Raw genomic sequence first — 23,576 nt, forward strand, 5'->3', positions numbered from 1 at the left:
AGGTGCCACAAGTACTCCTTTTCTTTTTGCGAATACAGACTAACACGACTGTTACTCTGAATCCTGTGGTTAGGAGGGGCTACATGGGTTTAAGTGCTATGATGGGTGGAGCATGGCTGAAGCTTTTCACTACCTCCTGCTTCTCCCACTCTCCTCTGGGAGCTGGGAACAGAACCCAGGGGTCCTGGCTCCCAGCCCCCCTGTTCTAGCCCAATTAACCCCACTCCCTGTTAGGGCAAGGAATAGAACCCGGGGTCCCGAGCCTCAGCCCCCTCTGTTCTACCACGGGGACCCACTCTCTTCCCAGAACCAGGGATAGAGCCCGGAAGCCCAGACTCCCAGCCTTCCCTCCTCTAACTCTCCCCCAAAGCCTCTCAAAATGCCACCCCAACTTCCCCCACAATCCCTTGCTTACCCCAGCCACTCACTCCAGAACATCTCATCCCCCAGTCCCATATATTCCCCCGCAAAACACTCCTCCCTTCACACCCTTCCCTCAAAACTCCCCCCTACACGTTCAGACTCAGGGCTTTGGAGACCTGGGATGTGCCTGCTTCTATTTCCATGCAGGAGGGAGAGAACTGCTGGGGTAGTGTACGGGCTCTGAACTCTCAACATCCTGCGCATTAAAATTTGCTCCATGGACCTTTGCAGACGCCCTCCCGACGCGTGTGTCTCAGTGAGGGAATTCATTCATTCTTAGTCTTGCCATGAAGGCAGGGGGCTGGCCTGGATGACCCCCCTTCCAGTCCTTCCAGTCTAAAAGTTTCCTGCCAAGTTGCTTTTCCGGCCTGGCTAAGTGCAGCCTGGCTAACGTCCAGCCAGCGAACCCACACCGTGCTGACATTCCCCTCCAACGCAACCTGCACCACCCCGCTGACTTGTCCCTTGAAACAGGAGCAGACGCCTCCAGATGGAGCTGAGCTGCACCCCGGAATAAACAGCGCAGCTTCTCTTTCCCACCCCTTCCCCTGGGGCTCTTGGGACTAACATCTATTGTTGGCTGCAGGAACCCTGAGACATCTGAGGCCTGATTCCCAGGGCTTCAGTGCCCCACAATTGAGGGGGTGGATTTTGCACAGGGATCCGTACCACCAGCCAGGTCTCATTTTGGGGGGATTGTCGTAAGAGACGGGGACGCGGAGCCCTGTGGAGAGATCTCAGCAGCTTATTTCCATGCCTAAATGAGAGGAGAGCAAGGTGGGGTTATGGGAGCTCGGTGCCGCTAGTGATCAGGTGCAAGGTGTCCCTGGTCGGGCAGCCATGAAACCAGGCCTCCTCCTTGATTCTGCCATCTCCTAGGCATGGGCAGAACCCTGTGCCAGCCACTGAGAGTTAGGCTTGGGGTCCTGGGGACCGCCCAGTGAGATCTGGCCTGTTAGTTGATGGAAAATCTCAGAGTGAGTGCATACGTGGGTGCATTAGTGCAGGTGTTTTTTGCACCAGATCACACTCATGCAAACCACCTTGGCACATGCACACTAGAGGGTCACACTAGTGCGACTCACTATGAATTCTGGTGCAGTACCTCCACCACCAGGCCAATGCAGTGTAAGTTGCTGTTCACACCAGTCCAGTGTTGTGCGCATTGGGGGGGAGGGTGATACACTGGGACGGGGGGGCGGGAGAGGGGAGGAGCGACACTGGTTTAAAACACCTGGAGTGTGGCCAGGTCCTTACGGCCAATCACGGACCTGGACCAAGAAAATACCTTTCCTGGTGTTAAATTCAATGGCATCAAGGTCCAGCTGTTCGGGTCAACCTGGGTTGGACTGATCGGCACTCAGGAGCACAGCGTGTTCACTGCACCTCCTCCTCTCTGCTCTGCCTCCCGCTGCACTCCCTCCAGGAGTGTGTGTTCACGCCCCTGGTCAAGCCCCCGCCCCAAGCGGCTCCCACTTCGGACACGCTGAAGCATCAAGAAAACAAGGGGGGGGGGCGCCCCCAGCAGTGGGTGACACACAATCTCCTCCTGGCAGGGAACCGGTCGGGCAGGTAGCGTACAGGTGGGTGACACCGTTATTTCCAAACGCATGCGCCATCCCCACCCCCTCCTTCAAAAACAAACTCGCTAATGAGCTCAGCGCAGGTACAGTTCTTTCCCCTTCCCGATCCGATCCGTCCCTCCGGATCGGAGCCCGCAAAAGTCCTGGCTCTCCCGGCAGGGGAGCGGTTAGCGGAGAACCCGGGGAGCCTGCCCGCTCCGTAGCCCGCCCCGGTCGCTTCCCCCGCCACTTCAGCGGCTGTACCTCCTGGGAGGCTGAGACTGAGCGGAGCGCAGGCTGCGCGCGGAGAACGGCGCTGGGTGAAACCGACCAGGACCCAGCGGTCCATCCCCCGGGCGCTGCGGGCCTGGCTTGTTGTAAGCTTCCATCCTAGAACGTTGAGGAAACTTTTGTTCGCTGCTCTCCTTGCAACGTCACCTGCTCCCTGGAAATCCCTCTGGCTGCTGACTTATTGTTTTATTTTATTTTATTTGAAAGGAAAAACCCCTTCCCAAGTTGGGTGAAAGTTTGTCCCTGTTTTTATGCTAAGAGGCAGACGCCTTGGTATTTATTTATTGATCTGTTTAAGAATCCCAGGCAATTTAATTGATCTCGGAGATGCCTCGGGCTTTCTTAGTGAAAAAATCCCGTGTGTCTGTGGGCAAGAGGAACTGGAGTGAATTGCCTGATGAAGAGAGAGGAGAGATCTATGTACCAGGTGAGTCTGATTGGAGGAAGGATGCTAGATCTGTGCAGATACTTATCTGCCCCCAGCACCTGCAATCTGAGCACCTCACAGCCCTCAAGGGAGACAGGACAGGGCAATCATGCCCATTGCTCAGAAAGGGAAAGTGAAGCACAGAGAGGCTAAGTGACTTGCCAAGGTCCTAAGGGAGAAGGGGGGGGGGTTCTGTGGCGGAGAGGGAATTTAACTCGTCTCCCGAGGCAAGAGCCCTAACCGCTAGACCAGCCTTCCTTGCTGGAGATTAGAGCTCTTTGAAATATTGCCATTCGTGCTTGTGGATAGCATACAACCGTGCCGGCTGCTGGAGTGGCAAGTCAGTCACCTGTTCAAAGCTCAGCACAGGAGGCTGGGGGACAGCAGCGCTGGGGAACCAGGTGAAGTGGCTTGGCCTGGTGGGAGTGGGGCTTGCCACACAAAGTAATGGCAGTTCCCTGACATACAGCTCCAGGCCGGCTGGAATGTGGGGGCCGATGATTCGTGCTCCCTCTCTGCACGGAACAGCCCGCAACGGTTTCTTGGTGCCGGGAGTCGGATTCCAGGAGTGTGACCTTTGGACCCAGCTCATTTCCTTAACTGATCTGCCGATGGCAGCCTGTGCGTGTGTCTAGGGCCTGGAGCCAGGATCCCAACAGGGACCCACGAGGGTTTCCAATCAGCATTTTCTGGGCACTGCTCTTCCCCTGGGACTCTTTGCCAGGCCAGGCTCCCATTTCCTCTCCTGGCCATTCAGCCCGGGGTGCCCCTGTGCGGTGCCTGCTGGGGCAGTGGGGGAAGCGCAGTTATGCAGAACTCCAGCGGCCATGATTGGGAAGTGGCTTTTAATGTTTAAACTCCCTCTTGGGATTGGCTTGTTTGTTAGCTGAGGGGCTGGGAGGTGTGTGGGGATGCTGGCTCCCAGCTGTGAGGGGGGCAGGGCCCGGGAGTGCTACAACTGCCAAGTCAGGAACACCAGAACCAATTGTACTGTCACCCTTCTTGGGAAGGATCCCAGAGTCCTGACTCCATCTAACCACTGGACCCCACTCCCCCCTTTGAGCTGAGAATAGAATCCAGGGGTCTGGACTTCCAGCCCCCCTTCCTAACCCTAGACTCCACTTCCTTCACAGAGCTGGGAATGAGACTAGAAGTCAGGACTCCTGGGTTTACTCTGCTCAAGCCACTAGGAAGCCCTGCCATAGCTTTAATTCTAAGAGATGTTTTGCCAGCTAGTATATTTTAAAGAGCAAGGCTGGTGCTGTGGTTAGGGCACTAGCCTAGGACTTGGGAAACCTGGGTTCAATTCCTTGCTCTGCCACAGACTTCCCCTGTGACATTGGGCAAGTCACTTAGCTTCTCTGTGCCTCTGTTTCCCCATCTGTAAAATGGGGGTGATAGCACTCAAGGTGTGTGTGTGGGAGAGATTCTAGACAGTGAGGCACCCAGGTACCTCTGTGATGGTGGGCTAGACAGGTACTGGGAGAGTGTTTTTTCTTCTGGAGGCTAGTGAAATATCTTTGATCTGTGAGTGCAGGGTGCTGGGTCTGAATGCTCCAGTGAATGGAGCTTTAGAAACCAGTTTAATTGAATGGTCTCAAAGTTTAATTGAATGGGTTTTTTTTCTTTTTTTAAAAAAGAATCCCATGCAAGCAAAGAAATCCTAGCTTGGGCCTATTCTACCTGTTCAACCTGTCTAGAATCCAGACCAACCTTAAACTCAAAGGCTGGAGAACATGAGCTCAAGCCTCTCGCTGGAAGGCAATCTGATTTAACTTCTCAAAAAGAACCTTGAGCGGTAACTTGATGACAGTGTCTAAGAGCAAACAGTGTACTGAAAAGTCTTTAATCTAGCTGTGAGAGGCAGAACAAGAACCCATGTGTGGGTTAAAGCCAAACACCTTCAAGTGAGAAAGGAGGCCCCAGGTGTTTAAGTGTGAGAGTGATTAACATTGGAACAAATGGCCAAGGCAAGTGGTGGCATCTCCATCTCTTGGAGAAGCCTGGATGCCTTTTGGGAACATGCTTTCGTCAAACACAAGTAACTGAGCTCAGTGCAGGGGTGACTAGAGGGTCTAAAGGTCCCTTTAAATCTATGGCTGTTGGGGTAGATTAAGGGATTTGCCACATGTCTGGCAGCAGGTCAGGGCTGGGGCTAGAACCCAGTCTGGTGCCATAAGCGCTTGACTGTAAACTTGGATGTCACTTATTTTTGGTTGGGTCCAGGTCAGATCCTTCCCCTGCTGGTGCCACCTGAGCACCCCTTTGAATTTGGGTGTCCCCCCAGATTGGTGGCAGGGAGAGCTCCCTCCAGCAGGGAGCTCCCCCAACTCCTCAATGGGGGGAGAGGAGACTGATCTCTATATCACTTCTGTCACTTTTGCCCCCTGGTGGGCAATAGGCAATGGGCTCAAACCACTAGACCCCACTCCTCTCCCAGAACTGGGGATAGAGGCCATGAGGGCTGCAGGAGATGATCAGAGCAAGGGGACCTGTAAATCTGATGGTGGGAGGGGAATCAGGGCTGGTGAGCAAGGACCCCCAATGAAATCAACGGGACACTGAGTACCTGGCTCATGACCCACCCTGCAGCACGCAGGGAGTGTGCATTAGCACCCCACCTGGGAGTGCCTGGCCCTGGAGTCTGTAATTAGCTGGTAATTAATACCCAGATGCTCTATGAGTAGCTGTCTGTGGATTCTAACCTGCTGATTCCTGGCAGAACCTGGCGTCCATCTGGGTCATTAACTAATCCAAAGGGCCTGATTTCAGTTAGACACCCCCTGCCCTGCCTGGTCCTCAGGGCCAATGTGAGATCTGAGGGAAAACGGAGAGCCAATGAGGGGAAAGAAATTGACCCTTTCTGGCAGAGCTGGCATAGAACCCAGGAGTCCTGGGTCCCAGCTGTATCCACTTCTCCCTAGACAGATTACTAACTCACTGATTGGCTGGTCCCGATTCCCTTTAACCCTGTCTCATCCCCCTGACGGGTCAGGCTTTGCTGACCCCTCTGATCAGATAAGCCTTTCAGCCCTACTCTGGGGTGTCCCTTCAAATTGGCACCACCCCTTGGAGCCAATGGCTTAAATATCAACCAGTGCAGGTTAGACACTTGCAGAGGGGGCTGGGCGCCAGGACTCCTGGGTTCTATCCCAGCTCTGGGAGTGGAGGGAGGGCTGAATCCTGGTCCCGCCTTTCCCTCTATGAATTCTGGCATGACTAAATCAGGCCATGATATGATTGGGAGGCTCAAGGGAGGGCATCAGAAGTGTGGGTGCCAGTGATCCCATTAGCACAGCAGGTGTAGGGGGAAGTGCTGCTCCTGGAAGCTGTCTCTGCACGCGGGATCAGCTGATCGGACACTGGGACTAAGGACACCTGGGTTCTATTCCCAGCTCTGCCACTGACCCTGGGCAAAGTTTCCTCTCTGGGCCTTTGTTTCCCCTCCCATCCTTTGGCTGTTTACACTATGAGCTCTTGGGAGCAGGGGCTGTCTCTCATTGTTTGTGGGAGAGATCAGATGGCTACCAGGGTCTGCAAGTAAGCCAGGGCCAGGGAGGCCCCTACATGTCACAGGCTCTGGGGGCCGTGTGCATCCTATCTCTGACCCAGTGCTCCTGGCCCATGCTCCAATGTTGGGGGGCGGGGAAGGTGGATCCCAGCATCAGTTCCTGGGGAATTCCCTGGGGGACAGCAGTGTTGTCTGCCCCCTGCAGCCTGTATTCCTGGCTCTCCCCTTTGTCTTAAGCGCTGGCTGCTCCATTCCAAGTCACAGCAAGGTAGGGGCTGATCCCCTCTCCTCACCCTTACCGTGTGAGCAGCACTAGATCCTTACCCCTGCCCTCCTTTCTCAGGGCAAGGAACCACGAGGTAGAGATAGCACAGATGACCCAGGAGTCCTGACTCCTAGCCCTGCCCGCTCTTACCCGCTACACAGCACTGCTCTCCCAGAGTCAATATTCTACAACCTAGGCAGTTATAAGCCTGTCAGCCTGATGTCATTCCTGGGCAAGATAAGGGAGTGACTGATGCAGGAGAGAATGAATGCCAGTCAACCTGGGTTTATGGCAAACCCGATCCTGTCAAACTAACTTGATATCTCTTTTGGTGGGATTACAAGTTTGGTTGATAAAGGCATAGGGGTGATGTAATAGATGTAGATTTCAGTAAAGCATTTGTTTGGTTGTCACATGCTATTGTGAGGTTAAAACAAACTAGAATGATCCCAGATCAATATGGCCCCTGAAATGGATTGACAGTGGGTCAGCTAATAGGTCCCGAAATGTAACTAAACAGGGACTCAGCATTGAAGAGGTGTTTCTAGTGGGGTTCCACTAGGATTGGTTCTTGGTACTGTGCTTTCTGACATTTATCAAGGACCTCAAAGAAAACAAAAAATCATTACTAATGACGCTTGCGCAGACAGACGGAGAGTGGGGAGCGGGGAATAATGAAGAGGATAAGTCACTGCTACAGAGCTATCTGGATCACTTCGTAAACAATACGCATTTCAGCTGAGCCAAATATAAACCTATACAGTGAGGAACCAAGACTGCAGCCATACTTACAGGAGAGGGGACTCTATGCTGGGGACCAGTGACTCTGAGAAAGGTTTGGGAGAGGGGTGTCCTGGTGGCTAATCAGCTGAACATGAGCTCTCAGTGCAAGGCTAATGCAACCCCTGGCTGTATAAACAAGGGAAACTCACGTACGATTAGGGAGGTTCTGTTACCTCTGTATGTGGCACTGGTGTGACCACTGCTGGAATCCTGTGTCCCATTCTGGTGGCCACAATGCAAGAAGGATGCTGATAAATTGGAGAGGGCTCAGAGAAGAGCCACCAGAATGATTAAAAATTTGGAAAACATGCCTCATAGTGAGAGACTCCAGGAGCTTTGTCTATTTAGCTCAACACAGCAAAGGTTAAGGGATGACTTGATCCCAGTCTAACTACCTACCGGGGGTGGAGGGGAGAGGAAATATTTGATAAGGGTTTCCTCAATCTAGCAATGGTCTAACAAGATCCAATGGCTGGAAACTGACATTGGACAAATTCAGACGGGAAATAAGGAGCAAATTGGTACCCATGAGGGTAATTAACCGTTGGAACAACAGACCAAAGATTCTCCATCACTGGCCATTTTTAAACCAAGACTGGCTGGCTTTCTAGAAGATCTACTCTGGTTCAGCCTGGCTTTCACACAGGTCCTAGGGCTTCCCTATGCTACACAGGAGGTCAGACTAGGTGATCCCAGCGGTTCCTTCTCCCTTTGGAATCTGTTTACGTGCACACAGGCCCTGATCCTGCAAACAGGCTCCCAAGGCAGGTTGGAGCAGCACTGTCCTTGGGGGGGAGGGGGGTTTAAGACCAGGTTGGACAAACACCTGTCAGAGATGGTTGGGGTTTCCTTGGTCCTGCCTCAGCAGGGGCTGATGGACTAGGTGATGCCTTGAGGTCAGCCCCATATTTCTATGTCTGATCACACACGTGCTTTGCTGTCCTCTGGTGGCTATTTGGGCCCTGTTGTGCTTGGCGCTGTACAATCCTGGCCCCCAGGGGCATACATATTAGGATGTAATTGTTCAGTGGCAGACAAAAGTTGAAGGAAGAGCTCTGGCTTTATAAATGATCCCCCTGCAAAAGCCTCCAGGAATAGCCCCCGCTTCTAGCAACTTTAGCAGAGGGGTCAGAATTTCAGGCCATTGTGCAGCGAGCTGGTGGGGGGAAAAAACGGTTACTCACCCTTTTTGTAACTCTTGCTCTTCCAGCTGTGCTGCTCATGTCTATTCCAGTTAGGTGTGTGCGAGTGATGTGTGCATGGCTGTCGGAAACTTTTCCCTAGCAGCTACCCGTCGGGCCGGCTGTGGAGCCCCCTGGAGTGGTGCTCTATATACCACCCTGCCAGCCCAGCCCCCCTTCAGTTCCTTCTTGCCGGCAACTCTGGCCCCTGGCTAGGCAGGCCGAGTCCTTTTTCGGTGCCGTTCGGAGGAGCGCTCCGCACCGAAGCGCGTGGGGCTGGGTCCTGCTGCGACCGGAGGGCTGACTCCATGAGCAGTTGTTTCAATTGAATATCCCTCTCTTTTCTGGTGTGAGGCTTGAAGGCCTTGCAGATCTTCCACTTGTCTACCTGATGGGCTGCTCCCAGACACCGGAGACAGGAGTCGTGGGAGTCGCCCGTGGGCATAGGCTTGGCGCAGGAGCTCCAGGGTTTGACGCCCTGGGACGGCATGCCCCAGGGCCCCGCAGGGCACTTGGTGAAGGGGAAACCCCCCCAGCCGTTAAAGACTACAATTAACAACTAGAAGAGAAACACTTAACTAACAATGGGTAACTATACACAAAGAGCTAGGGATTTGTGGGACACCTGCGAGCAAGAGACCGCTGTTCCAACAACCGTCACTGGCGGTAAGAAGAAGCTGAAGGGGGTCCTGCTGGCAGGGTGGTATATAGAGCTCTGTACCGGTGCCACTCCAGGGGGCTCCACAGCCGGCCCGACGGGTAGCTGCTAGGGAAACATTTCCGACAGCCGTGCACACAGCGCACGTACACACCTAACTGGAATTGATATGAGCAAGCACTCGAGGAAGAACGCTGCAGAACCACTTGAGAAAATGCAGAACTTTCCATGGCAGAGGTCCAGATAATCCCTGTCTCTCCTCCACAGCAGCACCGGATCTGCTTTAATTCAGCCAGGAATTAATGCAGGGAAGCCCTATGGCCTGGGTCCTACAGGAAGTCAGACTAGATGATCACACGGGGGCCAGCTTCAGTGAATGATGCACAGGCTCCAGCCAGTACAGAAAGCAGCCATAGCTCAGGTCTGTGCTTGAGTCCCTCCACTGGCTCCCAGCTGACTCCTGGGGTCAGTTTAAAGCCTTGATCCCTAATTTTCAAAGCAATTAGGGGATCATGCCCCAGCTGCACCAAAGCCCATATCTGATCTATAAACCACAGTGAGTGCTGCACTCCTTGGGACGTGCAGGTCCCATCACCCAGTGTGAAGGTGAGCTAGGGACAAAGCGTTCTCCAGGGAGAGGACCCAGCCATGCGACCGTCCTCCAGAGACCAGGCTAGCCCGGAGTCTGATCAGCTCTAGGAAACGCTGCAAAGCCAACACCAGCTAAAAGGGACCTCCTGCGCCGTTGTGTCCACGCCCTGCTATCACAGCCATCCACCCCCCTGACAGAAATGCATCCAGCTCCGTCCTCAGCTGGGTTGGGCTCTCGGCGTTGGTAAATGCAAAGTAACACACACTGGAAAACATAAGCCCAACTATCCACCCAAAAAGAGGGGGGTTTAAATTAGCTGCTACCGCTCAGGAAAAAGACCTTGGTGTCACTGCGGGTAGTTCCCTGACAACATCTGCTCAAGGGACAGTGGGAGTCAAAAATGCTCCGCGAATGTTAGGACCCATTAGAAAAGGGTGCAGTAATAAGACAGAAAATATCATAATCCCACTGGAGAAAGCCCTGGGACGTCCACACCTTGAATCCTGCATGCCGTTCTGCTCACCCCCAACTCAAAAAAGAGACGTTAGAATTGAAAAAGGAACAGAGAAGAGCAATGAAAATGATGAGGGGGATGGAGCAGCTTTCCTATGAGGAGAGATTAAAAAGATGGTGTTTGTTCAGTTTAGAAAAGAGATAACTAAGGGGGGGATGTGAAAGAGGTCTATAAAATCCTGAATTATTTACCCCTTCCCATAACACAAGGACCAGAGGTCACCCAACAAAGTAACAGGCAGCAGGTTTGAAACAAACGCAAGGCCGTATTTCTTCACACAATGTACAGTCAGCCTGTGGAACTCCTTGCCAGAGGATGTTGTGAAGGCCAAAAGTCTAACTGGGTTAAAAAAAAAATTAGGTAAGTTCCTGGAGGACGGGTCCATCAATGGCTATCAGCCAAGATTGTCAGGATGCAGCCCTGTGCTCTTGGTGTCCCTAGTCTCCGACGGCCAGAAGCTGGGACTGAATGACAGGGGATGGATCACTTAAAATTGCCCTGTTCTGTTCATTCCCTCGGAAGCATCTGGAATGGGCTGCTATCAGAGACAGGATACGGGGCTAGATGGACCATTGGTCTGACCCAGTGTGGCCTTCTTGCATTATTTATTTTGCCTCCACCCTTCCTAAGGGGAGGCTGTTCCAGAACATCTCACCTCTGATGGGTAGAAACCTTCTTATCTCCAGCCTCAGTTGCTTCCTTCCCAGTTTATCCCCATTTGCTCTTGTCCAACACTGTCCTTTAGCTTCAGTAGCCCTTTCCCTTCCATATTTATAGACACAACCAGATGCCAGCTCAGCCTTCACCAGGCCAGGCTAAACAGGCCGAGCCTTTCAGTCTCCTCTCGTAAGATCAGTTCTCCGCTCCCCTGATCAGCCTGGGAGCCCTTCTCTGCACTGGGGCAGTTTGGATCCCTTGTTCCTGAACACGGGTGACCAGAACTGCACACGGTGTTCCCGCTGAGCTCTTCCCAGTGCCTCGCCCAGGGGCATTAATGCTTCCCTATCGCCCCTGGAAATCCCTCACCGGATCCAGCCTAGGCTCTTTGATGGAGCCTTTCTGCTCTCAGTGACACTCACAATTTGATCACCCCCTTCCCCATGCAGGGTTCTGACCCTGTAAAGGGAGAAGGGCCAGAGATTCCATGGAGTCCACTCAGGACCTTTGTGTTGCTATTGGTTTCATGTGGAAGGTGCCGGGATGCTATGGTGGTGGGCTGCAGGACAAAAAACTTGGAGGGGCTGGACCCTGTGGGGCAGGGGAGATTTATTGAGGCTGTTCTGCAGTGGGAGGGGAGTGCTGGGGTGACTGGCTAGCTGGACTAGTTCTCCCCCCACCCAGCTGGCCTAGGGGCAGGTGACACCCAGGTGGAAACACTCAATTAACCAGCTGGGCTGGGCCAGACTTTTCAATAACATCTCGGGGAACCGGTTCCAGGGGCTTGTTTACTGCAGCGCTAGGCAATGGGGTACAGGGAGGTTCCCCTCTGGGGGGCACTGGCTCCAATCTGGGTGGGGAAGGGAGCCCTTCTCCTCTAGGGGGCGCTGGCTCTGATCCATTGCACAGCTGGGGGACTGGCTGGCTCTTGGGGTGGGGACTGGGTGTGGGTGTGGGGTTCCTCCTGTGTTGCCATGACCCTAGCCTGGCTCCCCACTCTCTCCAGGCTGCCAGGCTGACCCCCTCCCCAGTCCGTGGCTGCTGCCTTTCGGGGGGGGGGGGGAGTGTGAACAAGCCAATGGCTGCCCCATGCGGGTGACGCCACCTGGTGCCTCTTTCACCTTGTTCCATTCTGATTGGGGGGGCCGGGGGCGGGGAGGGAAGACAGTGAACACTGGGCTTGAGGGTGGGGTGGCGAGCCTGCCGGGGGAATGGGGAATCCCCTGGAAACTCCCCACTGCTGGGGCATCACCCCCCTGTTGCATGCGGTGTGGGTCCGGTGGATGATGGGTGAGGCCGGCTGGGGGCGAGGGGGCTTGCAAGCTCATGGGGCCATGCGGAGCCCAGGTGGCTCATCTACCATATGGCCTTGGTGGAACGGGCCTGATTCCCACCCTCCACTGCCTGTACCCCTCACCCCAGATCTTAGGGAGCAAAGCCCTCCCTATAACCCTCCCCTCTGCTTTCTCCTAGTCTGCCTGGGGGGCTGTGCCCTGGGCAAGGACTTGGAGCCCTCGGTGGCTGAAGCCCCCTCGTATCCGATGCCCCTGGACCTGACCCTGCGAGATCCAAGCTACACGGCTGCCCAGCTCCCCGGGGAGGGGCCCCCAGCTGGGGAGCACAATGGGTTCCTGCGGCCCAAAATGAAGGTATGAATTGGGGGCCAGGAGAGGCAGGGGAGCTCTTCCAGGCTCAGGGTGCATAGGGCCCCCGTGTGGCCAATCTGGGCTGTGCAGGGTTGATTGCCCAGGGGAACCTCAGGATCTGTGGGGGGTGTTTGGGGGTCCCTGTTTGTGAGTGTCCAGGGAGGTGGGGGCTGGTTTGGGGAGGGGAATGGAGCAGTGGAGGCTCTGGTGCTTGGGACGGCCTCCCCAGGGCTCCTGGGGTTGCTGGGGGTGCCCTTGGGCCTGGGGGAGGAGACAGAGCCCTGTCACTGGGCACCCCCTCCTTGGGATCCGTGGGTGACAGCTCCATCCCCGCCCCCGGCAGGTGACGCTGGGTGAGGGGCCGGGCGAGCTGTTCTCCTGCCCCGTGTGCCAGAAGGGCTTCAGCTACCAGCGCATGCTCAACCGGCACCTCAAGTGCCACAGCGAGGTCAAGCGTCACCTGTGCCCCTACTGCGGGAAGGGCTTCAACGACACCTTCGACCTCAAACGCCACGTCCGCACCCACACCGGTGAGAGACCTGCCCCCCGCCCGGGCACCTCCCCACCAGCCCTGCCCCCGCCCCCGCGCCCGCACCGGCGAGAGCCCTGCCCCCGCCCCCGCGCCCGCACCGGCGAGAGCCCTGCCCCCGCCCGGGCACCTCCCCACCAGCCCTGCCCCCGCGCCCGCACCGGCGAAAGCCCTGCCCCCGCCCCGACACCTCCCCACCAGCCCTGCCCCCGCGCCCGCACCCGCACCGGCGAGAGCCCTGCCCCCGCCCCGACACCTCCCCACCAGCCCTGCCCCCGCGCCGGTGAGAGCCCTGCCCCCGCCCCTGCCCGGACACCTCCCCACCAGCCCTGCCCCCGCGCCCACACCGGTGAGAGCCCTGCCTCCCCCAGCCCCGCCCCCGTGCACACACAAGGTGAGAGCCCTGCCCCTTCTGGGACACGCCCCAGCCAGCCCCGCCCCCCACAAGTGAGAGCCCTACCCCCGCTGGGACACGTCCCCACCAGCTCCGTCCCCGTGCCCGTGCAGCCTAGACCCTTTTCCCCACCAGCCCTGCCCCAGCACCTGCACAGGTGAGCCTTGGCAACAGGCCCCACCCCTTAGCCCTCCCCGTAGGGTTCTGGGGGGATTTCTTAACCCTCTCCACCCTCTGCACTGGTGGAATGAACGGGCCCTTGGGGCTGGGATTGTGGGGTGCTGTGTCTGTCTGTGTGCACACACCAGGGGGGGTTACTGGGTTTCTGGGCAGTGGGGCTGGCTCTGTGCAGGCGGGAGTCGGGGGGGCTAGGTCCCTGGGGATGAAGGGAGGCACGAGGGGGGGAATGTGCGCGGGGAGTGCTAACCCTTCGTGTCCGTCCCCCCCCCCCGCTGCAGGCGTGCGGCCGTACAAGTGCAACCTGTGCGACAAGGCCTTCACGCAGCGCTGCTCCCTGGAGTCGCACCTGAAGAAGATCCATGGGGTGCAGCAGCGCTACGCCTACAAGGAGCGGCGGGCCAAGCTCTACGTGTGCGAGGAGTGCGGCTGCACGGCCGACAGCCAGGAGGGCCACCTGCTCCATCTGCGGGAGCAGCACCCTGACAGCCCCCTGCTGCTCAAGGCCTCGCGCAAGACGGCTGCCTCCCTGCACAGTGCCCTCCCCACCCTGCTGCAGAGCAGCCCGTGCCTGTGAGACGGTGCCCCCTGCAGGGCAGCCCGTGCCTGGGAGACGGCGCCCCCTGCAGGGCACCCAGGTGCCTGGGAGACGGCGCCCCCTGCAGGGCACCCCGCGCCTGGGAGACGGCGCCCCCTGCAGGGCACCCAGGTGCCTGGGAGACGGCGCCCCCTGCAGGGCACCCCGTGCCTGGGAGACGGCGCCCCCTGCAGGGCACCCAGGTGCCTGGGAGACGGCACCCCCTGGAGGCTGGGCAGGGCCCTATACAGCAGTGAGCCCCCGTGAGACAGTGTCCCCTGGTGGGCGCCCAACACTGGGGCAGGACCAGTGACTGAGCCCTGCTGCCTGGAGGCTGGACACCACATGCTCCCTCCCAACAGTGGCCTGGGACGTGGACAGCACGTGGCAAATGCTCCGAAGAAGCCCCCACCCCCTGTGGAGGAGAAGTCCTCAATGCTACGCTGTCCCCCCACCCCCCAGGGGCAGCCAGCTATCCACAGGCCACTGACTTTGCACTGCTCCTTCCCCGAAGCCTTGGGGGAGATGCGGGCAGCTCCCTTCTGTGGGCTGCGTGGGTGCCCCACACCCTCCCTGGGCTGGCACTGCCCAGTCCCCCGGAGGCTCTGCCCACAGGCTGGGCAAACAGGATTTTTTACTATTGTGCTTTTCTGATGGGGGCTGGGCAGCAGGAGTGGGGTGGGGAGGAGCATTTACCCCCCCCCATCTCCATCTCGGTGCCATCCCCATCCATTCCCCCTCACATACACACTCAGGAAGAACCCAGGGGCGGCTCCATTCCCTGCCCCCATTGATCCCATCAGGACCATTCTGCCCTGGATTTCCCAGTCCCACCTTGGCCCCACACCCAGCTGTTCCTGCCTGAAGTTTGCCCTGAGATTTGCTCCCGGGCTGCTGCTGCTTTGGGGAAGGCATTGACATTACAAATCCCAGCTGTCCCCACCCCGGGAGTCTCCGTGGCTGACAGGAGACCTGTGCTGGGGGCCTGAGAATGCCTGGGAAGGGGACAAGGCTCATTCAACTCCAGGGCCCCAACCCCATTTGGGAGAAATATCCATGACGTTAAAATCTGGGCACCAGGTTTGACTCTGGGTAGAGACGCCTCCTCAGACATATCTAGGAGTTGCGGGGGGATCCTCCATTTCTATAGCGCCAATTCCCCAGGCCCCTCTGTGCCACCGTTCCCCCCCTCCCCACTGCCGTTGCAGAGCTGTCACTAACCTGGACAGCTGGGGGGATCATGGTGACTGGAGAATGTTGATCAGGGATGTGGGATTTATCTGAATCCCCCCGCATCCTCCGCCTTATTTGTGCTGCTCTCCTGAAGCGGGGGGCTGGGGTACAAATGCTTTAATGGGGAAGGGGGAGGCTGCAGGGAGCCCCCACACCCAGTAGGTCCCCTTCCCGCTGCCTGCTCCCCTCCAACACCTTCTTTATACACCAGAGAACACCTGGTAATTGGGGTCCCCGGGATCAGAGCAATTGCAGACCTCCACCTGCATGGCCAGCCCCAGAGCATCTACTCACCGGGGCGGGGAGGTGGTCATAGCAGACACCCTAGGTCAGAGGGAATGGGGTAGGGCCTCACCATGGCCACGCATGGGTCTGCACCCCACATATGACCAGCTGGGCTGTTACCCCCACCACCACCCACCCTCTTCTGGGCCCACCGTGACTGCAGTGGGGCAATGCCAAAGACCCAGCTTCCCCCACACATACTAACTCAAATCCCTTTAAATCTGGGAGTGGCTGCCTCTCCTCCTTGGGTAGATATTGGGGGACTGCCAATCCCCAGTGCCAAGAGGATGAGTAGAGGGATCAGTTTCCAGCTTAGCAGGGAGCTTCCCCCCAGGGCAGAGGGGACCCCGCATCCCACTAAGCTGGGCTGCTCTAACTGCGTCCATCCTGTCCCCCACCCCCTGCACATACAGAGGTGGGGCAGTGGGTCCTGGCAGGGGTGTAGTAGGAGGTGTCGGGGTGCCAGGGCCTGGATCGTGTTTACAGTTTGGCTGTGGGAAACGAGCCAGACAGTTTGTTAGTAATTGTGAGTTTGTATCTTTGTCTGTTTGTGAGTCTATTAAAATCAGGGAATTGAACCAGCTCTGAGCAGTACTCCGCACTCCTGTCCAGCGGCCCTTGCCTACCCCAGCCTGCTGCTGTCCCATCCCTGGAGCCCCCTTCAGCGCTCCCAGCACCACACGGCATGCCCCCTCCAGCTAAGGCTTGTCTAGCTGAATATGCAGAGTGCGGCTGCCCTCCCCCCCCCGCCCACTTGCCACAAACTATGTGTTCCCATAGCCAAGCCGGGGGGGGGTGGGGGAGAGGGGGAATGGGACCGGGGGGGGGGGTGTACTGCCAGAACTCACAGAAAGGGGGGCAGCCAGGACCATGGCTTGGCTAGGAGGCAGTAATGGATCCAGAGCAGAGACAGCAGCTATCCCACCGGTATCCACCCCCCGCACCCAATTGCAATCAGACCCATGGGCCCCTCCAGCCTGGGATTGCCCCCCCTCCTCCCCGGATCAGATGCATGAGCCCACCCAGTGGCCTCCTTCAGCCTGGCGTCCCTCCCCCTCCAGTTGCTAATTGTCCTGCTGGCTGGTTATTCCAAGAAATACCGGGTTTTTCATGGCCCCGGCCAGGTTTGCAAACCAAGGGCTGCGTTCTGGGACAGCGGCTGGAGCCGTGCTGCCTTCTCAGCCCTTACAGAGCTGTGGCTGCCCCAGAGTAATGCCTAGCACCAGCCGCGCAGCCATCCCACAAGAAAGGAAGCAGCGGGCCCTGCTGGCCTGGGAAGTCTGTGTCAGGCTCTGGCAAGCAGGGGCTTTGTGCCACCCCACCCAGACCTGCCCTTAGCTCCCCCGACCCCAGTTACAAATCCCAGCTCTGTGCCCGCGTGCCCCCTGCAAAGCCTGGCTGGTGTGTAAAGAGAAGGAGCCACTGCCCGCTGGCAATGTAAAGCGTCCTTCGCCTGCCCGGCTCTGGCACTGCCAGTATTAGCCGGCTGTTTGAGTGCAGCAGACCCCTGTGCCCCACACACTCCTCCCTCCAGCAGGGCGGGGTCTCCCGCCACGCTGATGGGTATTAGAGGGGAGCGCCCACTCAGCCTTAACTCTGCCCCGCTGTGGAGCGGGCAGTAGCTGCTGTGGAGTCTCGGCACACATGCCTGCCGCAGGCCCTGTGTTAGGTGAAGCTGTATTGAGCGGTGGAGGGGTTGGCAGTACTGTACTTGGAACATGAGATGATCTGCGTGGGGTGGGGTGGGTGCCTCTGCCTCCCCTCCTCCCTCCCCGCCGTGTGTATGATCAAAGGCTAGAGGCTCATGTGGACTGTGCTGTGGTATGTACCTCACCCTGGCAGTGATAGGGTGAAGGGGAGCTAGTGAGGCCAATCAGCCCATCTGTGGCACCTCTCCGGGAGAAGCGCCACAGAGGGGCCTGCAGGCAGCGCTTGGGTCCTGTCCCTGAAGGGAGGCCAGGACCAAGCCCCGGGAGGCAGCACGGTGGGCTAGAGTCAGGACGGACTCTGCAGAGCCCTGTGGCTGCAACAGGAGGGGTGGGAGCAGTTGAGCTGGCCCGTGGGGCAGGGGCAGGGGCAGGACGCTCTGTGTGGCCTGGCCGGATGGCCGAGTCACCACCCAGCTGGCCAAAGCCCAGAGGAGAATGAGGCAGAGGGCCTGCGATGCTGGGTCTCCCCAGAAGGAGGCGCCCCAGGCTGGTGAGTCTGTGACAACACCCCTTGGGAGCCCCATCAGGCCTGGCTCCAGCTCTGCGTTTTGTGGGTTTTCGCTAGCCAGGCCCCCAGGGATTGTCAGCGGCCAGGTGGGTGCTGGGCCTGCTCTGGGAGGCTGATGAAGGGCGAGTGGCAGTCCGGCGTTAGCAGTCGGCTGAGGGGAGAGGGGCTGGTGGGTCAGGCTCAGAAGCAGGCACGGGCTGAGTGCAGAGCCGTGGCCGGAAGCCCCCACTCGGTACAGCACAGAGGGTGGCTCTGGGTGCTGAGGCGTTGCTCAGAAAGGCCCGAGTGAAGGTTGTGGGGCCGTTTCCCTGCACTCGGCATTTCCTGGCATCGCCGTTCTGTGGCACTCGCCGGTCGGGAAGGGACTGAGCTGCACCGGGCACTGCACGAAGCCAGGTCAGGTCGGGGGGATTCTGCAGTGCCCAGCAGGCACCAGCTGCTGGCTATTTTCCTCCCTAAGGCTGGGCATGTGGCCCCCTCCTCTCAGCCTTTGATCACCCAAGGCTGCTCCCCAGCACCCTGCACTCGCTCAGGTGGGAGTTACCCCTTGAGTTGCTTCTGTCGAACTCACCAGTGTCCAGCTTCCAGACAAGCAAAGGGCCAGCAGGGTGCTCAGGAGTAACGTCAGGCATAGACACCCCCTCGTTGCCAGTTGGATGGGCTGAGCTGGGCACATCACCTAGCCCAGGGCATCGAACAGTCTGGGCATTGTGAGCTTCACTGACTCGCTACACTGGCGAAGTACCCACCGTGGCAGTCAGATCCACAGAGACCATGGGGTTATAGCGGGCAAGGTGAGGGTGGTGTGTCACAGAACGGGGACGTGCACCCATCGACTGCCCCACCACAGTGAGGCCCTGCCTATCTCCCACCTGGTGCAGCAGGGCCCGCTCTGTGGCCCGCACCCAGCCTGAGATAACAGCCCCCACAGGTGGCCTTCCAAGGCCACATGGAGTTGTAGCGGTTTAGGGCCGTCGGGCTCCATTAGCGCATCAAGGCTGACCTCCTGGACGGCACAGGCCAGAGCTTGTCACCCAGTTCCCCCTGCTGGAGCCCAATCACTTGAGTTGGACTAAAGCATCTACCAGAAGGGCAGCCAGTCTGGACCTGGAGCCATCAGGCGATGGAGGCGCTACCCTGGCCCATAGGGGCATGTTCCGATGGTTACTCACCCTGTGCTAAGCTGGATGTGAGCTGAGTAAGTAACCTGCACGAAGGCACTCCCCAGCCTCCATGTCAGCGCAAACAGCCCATCCCGGCGCTGTTCCCCAGGGGGGCAGCAATGTGCTGAGCGATCCTCCACAAAGGCAGCTTCTCCGCTGCAGGGGCTCAGCCTGAAATCCAGCTCGCCCGCTGGCCTGTGGGCAAAGAGCTTGCCGGGTCTCCGATCCCAGCAGGACACGTGCCCATGGTACCCCTGACACCCCCCTGGCTGGCAGCACCGACGGAGAATCTACCTCCACAAAGCCAGAAGCCTGCGGGAGCTGCAAGGGACCCTGCCTGAGAGCTCGGGTGCCTGTGTGATCCCCGCTGTGCCCGCTGCCACCCTCAGGGCCAGCGAACTGCGCACAGGGCCTGGGGCTGGCGCCCTCTAGAGGGGACAGGCCCCCGTGTCCCAGTCCCCACCCCACTGAGCCAACCAGGCAGTCCGCCCCGCCCTGGGGCTGGCGCAGAGGGGAAAGGGTCCAGCTCCCAACCGGAACAATTTCTGTTGCTAGTAGCAATGGGAGGCAGGATCGCTCTACAGATGGCTGCTCCCCGGGCCTGGCAGCCTCCCTGTGCACGAGCCTGAGGGGCGCCCAGCCGCCTGTGAAGAGCTGGGGGCCCCTTGAGTGGAGTTTAATTTACCAGTCCACTGGAGCAGCGGGTGAAGGGGGTGGCATTCAGAACAGTGCAAAGGGCTGGCAAGGCTCCTGGGGTGTGTGTGTATGGGGATGGCTACGTACGGGAGGGAAGGGTAAGGCTTTAAATCCCTATTTGAGGCCTTCAGTAACTCAGCCAGAGCTGCTGGGCCTATTGCAGGAGTGGGACGAGGAGGTTCTGTGGCCTGTGATGTGCAGATCTATGGCCTGCGATGGTCCCTTCTGGCCTTGAAGTCTATGAGCCTATGCTGGGTGGGGCGGAGCAGTGGTGGTGGGACAGGGCTAGGCATGTGGCTAGATGGAGGTGTGTGTATGGGGATAGAGGGGTAGGTGGATGCAGATATAGATGGGGCATGTATTGCGCTAGAAAGAGAAGGATGGATGGGGATGGGGAAGTGAGCTAATCAATGAGTCAAGCACTCCCAGTGGAGGAAATGCCAGGCTAAAGGTACCCATAACGCTGCCCCTGGCAGTCGTCCTTTCCAGGATCTCGTACCCAACCAGGTCATCACTGGGCACTGAACTAACAATCTTCACATCCACACCCAGACCGTGGTCTCTTGAGCTAAAGGACTAGCAGAAGTAGGTTGTTATCCTCTGTATAGTGCAACCAGCCCAAGGAGTGCAGCTCTCTCTCACCCACCCGCCTATTTGCTACAGTCTTGGGCATTTGGACTCCCGGCTTCCATCCTCAGTTTGGGCACGGGGGTCTAGTGGTTAGAGCAGAAGGGGGCTGTGAGTCAGGGCTTTTGGGGTCTCTCCTGCTCAAGGAGGGTAGTGGGTTATAGTGCGGGAGGGGACGGCCTGGGAGTGAGGACTTGTGGGGTCTAGCAGTTACAGATCACGCAGCCAGGTGTGTGGATTGTGCACAGCTGTGGTGAATGAGGGTTTTGTGACTCAGTTTCTCTTTGACTGGGCGGGCTATAGGGGTTACTTGCTTGTCCTGGCAGGGGGTAAGGGCTGGGGGGGGGCGGGGGGTGAATGTGCCATCCACGCACATGAATGGAAGAGCCAAGGCTGGAGCACAAAGGCCCAGTGCCCAGCAGCCAGGCAGGGGCGCGTAGGGAAGGATCGTGGGTTGAACAGGGTGGTTGTCAAGGTTGCTCCTGGGACACCCGGTGACGCTCCACCTTGCAGAGACCTGCTGGAGCTAGCTCTCCTTGAGCGTGCGTGCTGGCCGGGGTAGCACAGGCAGAAGCATGGGCTAGCAGCTCCAAGTGCAAACCTGCCCCTACCCCACATACCCGGCAAGGCTGCCCCATGCCGCCCCAGCTAGTCTCAGTGCACTGGCTCCATGAGTTAGATGTTGGGGGGGGGGCAACTTACCGACCCTCCGAGCCACGTATGACAATCGTCAGCAGTTCGAGAGCCGGGACGCGCCTGCTGGGGCTTTAGCTGGCCGAGAGGGGGCTACCAGGGCTCCAGCCCTACTCCCGCTGAAGCTCTGAGAACCCCTCCCTGCTGGGCATAAGCCAGAGGTGATGCGGGGGAGGGGAGGGGTGTGGAGTCATGTGCCCCCCCCCAAAATTTTTGCCACGGTTTGCTGGCCCCACTAGGTGTTGCTCTCAGGCCCCCTCCCTGCACGGCAGCTGCTAGAGCCACCAAGCTGGGAGCTGTGGCCATGGGGAGTGGCCACGGCAAACAGCTGGGAGCTGCAGGGAGGGGCTGCTTAGGGTAACTGGGGGGGGGGATGTGACTCAAGCTGTTGGGGGGGGAAACCTTTAAATTGTGTCCCCCACTCTCAGCAGGCACCAGTTGTCTCTGGCAGAAGCCCCCGCCCCCGCCCCCCACCCCCACACCACAGGGCAGAAGCCCCAAGCTTTCCTCTCCCCCGAGTCTGGTAGGCAGAGAATGGGGGTCAGAGGGGGGCACTGTGGGAGCCGCACTGTAAAATGCTGCACGCGGCTCACATGCTGCAGTTTGGCCACCCCTGAGTGAGAGCCTTAGGGAGGCCACTCACCCAGTTTTCCCCAGACAAGCTGCTTTGGGTGGGAGGGATTTTTCCCCGTCTGCTACTGGACCAAAGCCGGCTGTGGTTTTGTCCGGTATCGGACAGGAGATGCTATCTTACCGCTCCTCCTGCGGCATGTCCTCCCGTGCGCGGGACCAGGCCATTTCAGCCCCACCAGAGTGCCCCATAGTCCAGGAACGGGTGTGGCCACCCAGGACCGGCCCACAACATTTTGGCACCTGAGGCGGGGAGCTCAAATGACACCCCCAAGCCCGCTCGCGTGGGCCAAAACTTTGAAACTCTGGGTCCTAGTGGTGCCCCCCACAGTCTGGCACCTGAGGTGGCCGCCTCATGGTAAGGCCAGCCCTGTGGCCACCCTAGGGAGTCGGGAAGTCACCCCCAGCTCCCAGTGCAGACATACCCAGGCGCTGGAAGCTGAGAGGGCACCCAGCCCAGCACGGCTGGCTAAGCCTGGGCAACCCTTCAAATGTAGGTGGACAGAGCTGTGTTGCTCAGGGGTCTGCCACTTCCCCAGCCATGGGACGTAGCTCTGCCCACCTGACCCCAGTGCAGCCTCAGCTGGTCGCATGTTGGGGCCGTTGGCAGCCTGGGCTCTCACTCGAGCTTGGCTTCGCCATGCTGCCCTAAGAGCTCCCCGAGGGGCTTTGCCAAGGGACTAATATACCCCAGCTTGCTCCGAGCGGGCCACACTGTGGCCCAGTGAGTGGCTCCCTGAAGCGTGCTGTGGCGAGCGCATGGCCTGATACGGGGGCTGGAGCCAGCAGGCCGGGGCGTGTAGCTGAAGAGCTGCGGCACTCACCCTTGTGGGTGCCTAAGTGGTGGGCTCGGCAGAGGCATGGGGATCCCGCTGCGAGTCGGTGGAAAGGCCAGGGTAGCACGCGCCGTCAATCGGGGCCAGCCCTTGAGAGAGGCAGCGCGGCAGAGTGGAGTGATTGTGTGTGTGTGTTTAGTGGCCTCCCTCTAACAGGGGTACTGAAGTGCAGAGAACTATTCACAGCAGGGAGCAGAAAAGGAGGAGACCAGACCCATGATCTCCTAGCCCAAAGACCTTCCCCTAGGCAGGGGTGGGTCAGTCCTAGGCCGCTGTGACCGGGCTGAGAGTCCTGTGGCAGGCACAGCAGCGGAGTATTGTATTAATTCTCTTAAAGCACAGAAGGGAGCTGACTTATTAACGACCCCGGCAGTGTAACGAGCTGGTGGGAGCGGCTCAAGGAGCTTGGGGCTGCCATGCCAGATTGCAATGTCCTTCAAAGAGAAGCGCCAACTCTTGCTCCCCAGCCAGGGGCTCCTTCCGCACTTTCACACACATCATCCCTGGTGCTTCTGGAGTTGGGGGGCAGGGGCTGTTTACACAGGGATCTCTTGCCTGGTGCTGAGACACCGCCTCCTGGAGGGCTGTTTACGCCGGGGACCTGCTGTGGAACATCCCCGCTAGTAACACCCGGGCAGCATTTCACTCAGCATCTCCGCCCAGCACCAGGCAACTGCTCCGCTCTGGGTTTGGAGCCGTCTGCCTCAGGGCTGGGCTGAGACCTGGCACCTCATGCAGCAGCCAGGTGCCCTGGTCCTGGGGACAAGACTTAGTGCCTGTGGGTTGGTGTGCGGGTGAAGGGAGCCCCCGTCTGGTCAGTGTGAGCAGTGCCGGCTGGGGGATGCAGCCCAAAGGGGTCTGTCTGGGGGATGGTGCCCTGTATTCAAGCCCCTGCCCTCCCTAAGTCAGCCCCACCCCGGGCCCAGCTCAGAGCCAGCCTCCCCCAGAGGGGAAAGTCCCTATGACTCATTCCCACCCACCCCGATTCCATGTCATCTCACCCTAGCTC

General features: G+C 58.5%; 1 protein-coding gene across 1 annotated transcript; it reads left to right on the forward strand.

Annotated features, from left to right (window-relative positions):
- Nucleotides 1-2,552: 2,552 nt before the first annotated feature.
- Nucleotides 2,553-14,187, forward strand: OVOL1 (ovo like transcriptional repressor 1). The gene is made up of 4 exons (XM_073354832.1): nt 2,553-2,703; nt 12,338-12,513; nt 12,854-13,040; nt 13,892-14,187. Exons 1-4 carry the CDS (start codon nt 2,604-2,606, stop codon nt 14,185-14,187), a joined length of 759 nt encoding a protein of 252 aa, XP_073210933.1. The 5' UTR covers nt 2,553-2,603.
- The last annotated feature ends 9,389 nt before the right edge of the window (nt 14,188-23,576 follow it).

Source organism: Lepidochelys kempii, chromosome 7 (genome assembly GCF_965140265.1).
Source record: "Lepidochelys kempii isolate rLepKem1 chromosome 7, rLepKem1.hap2, whole genome shotgun sequence".
Taxonomy (NCBI): domain Eukaryota; kingdom Metazoa; phylum Chordata; order Testudines; family Cheloniidae; genus Lepidochelys; species Lepidochelys kempii.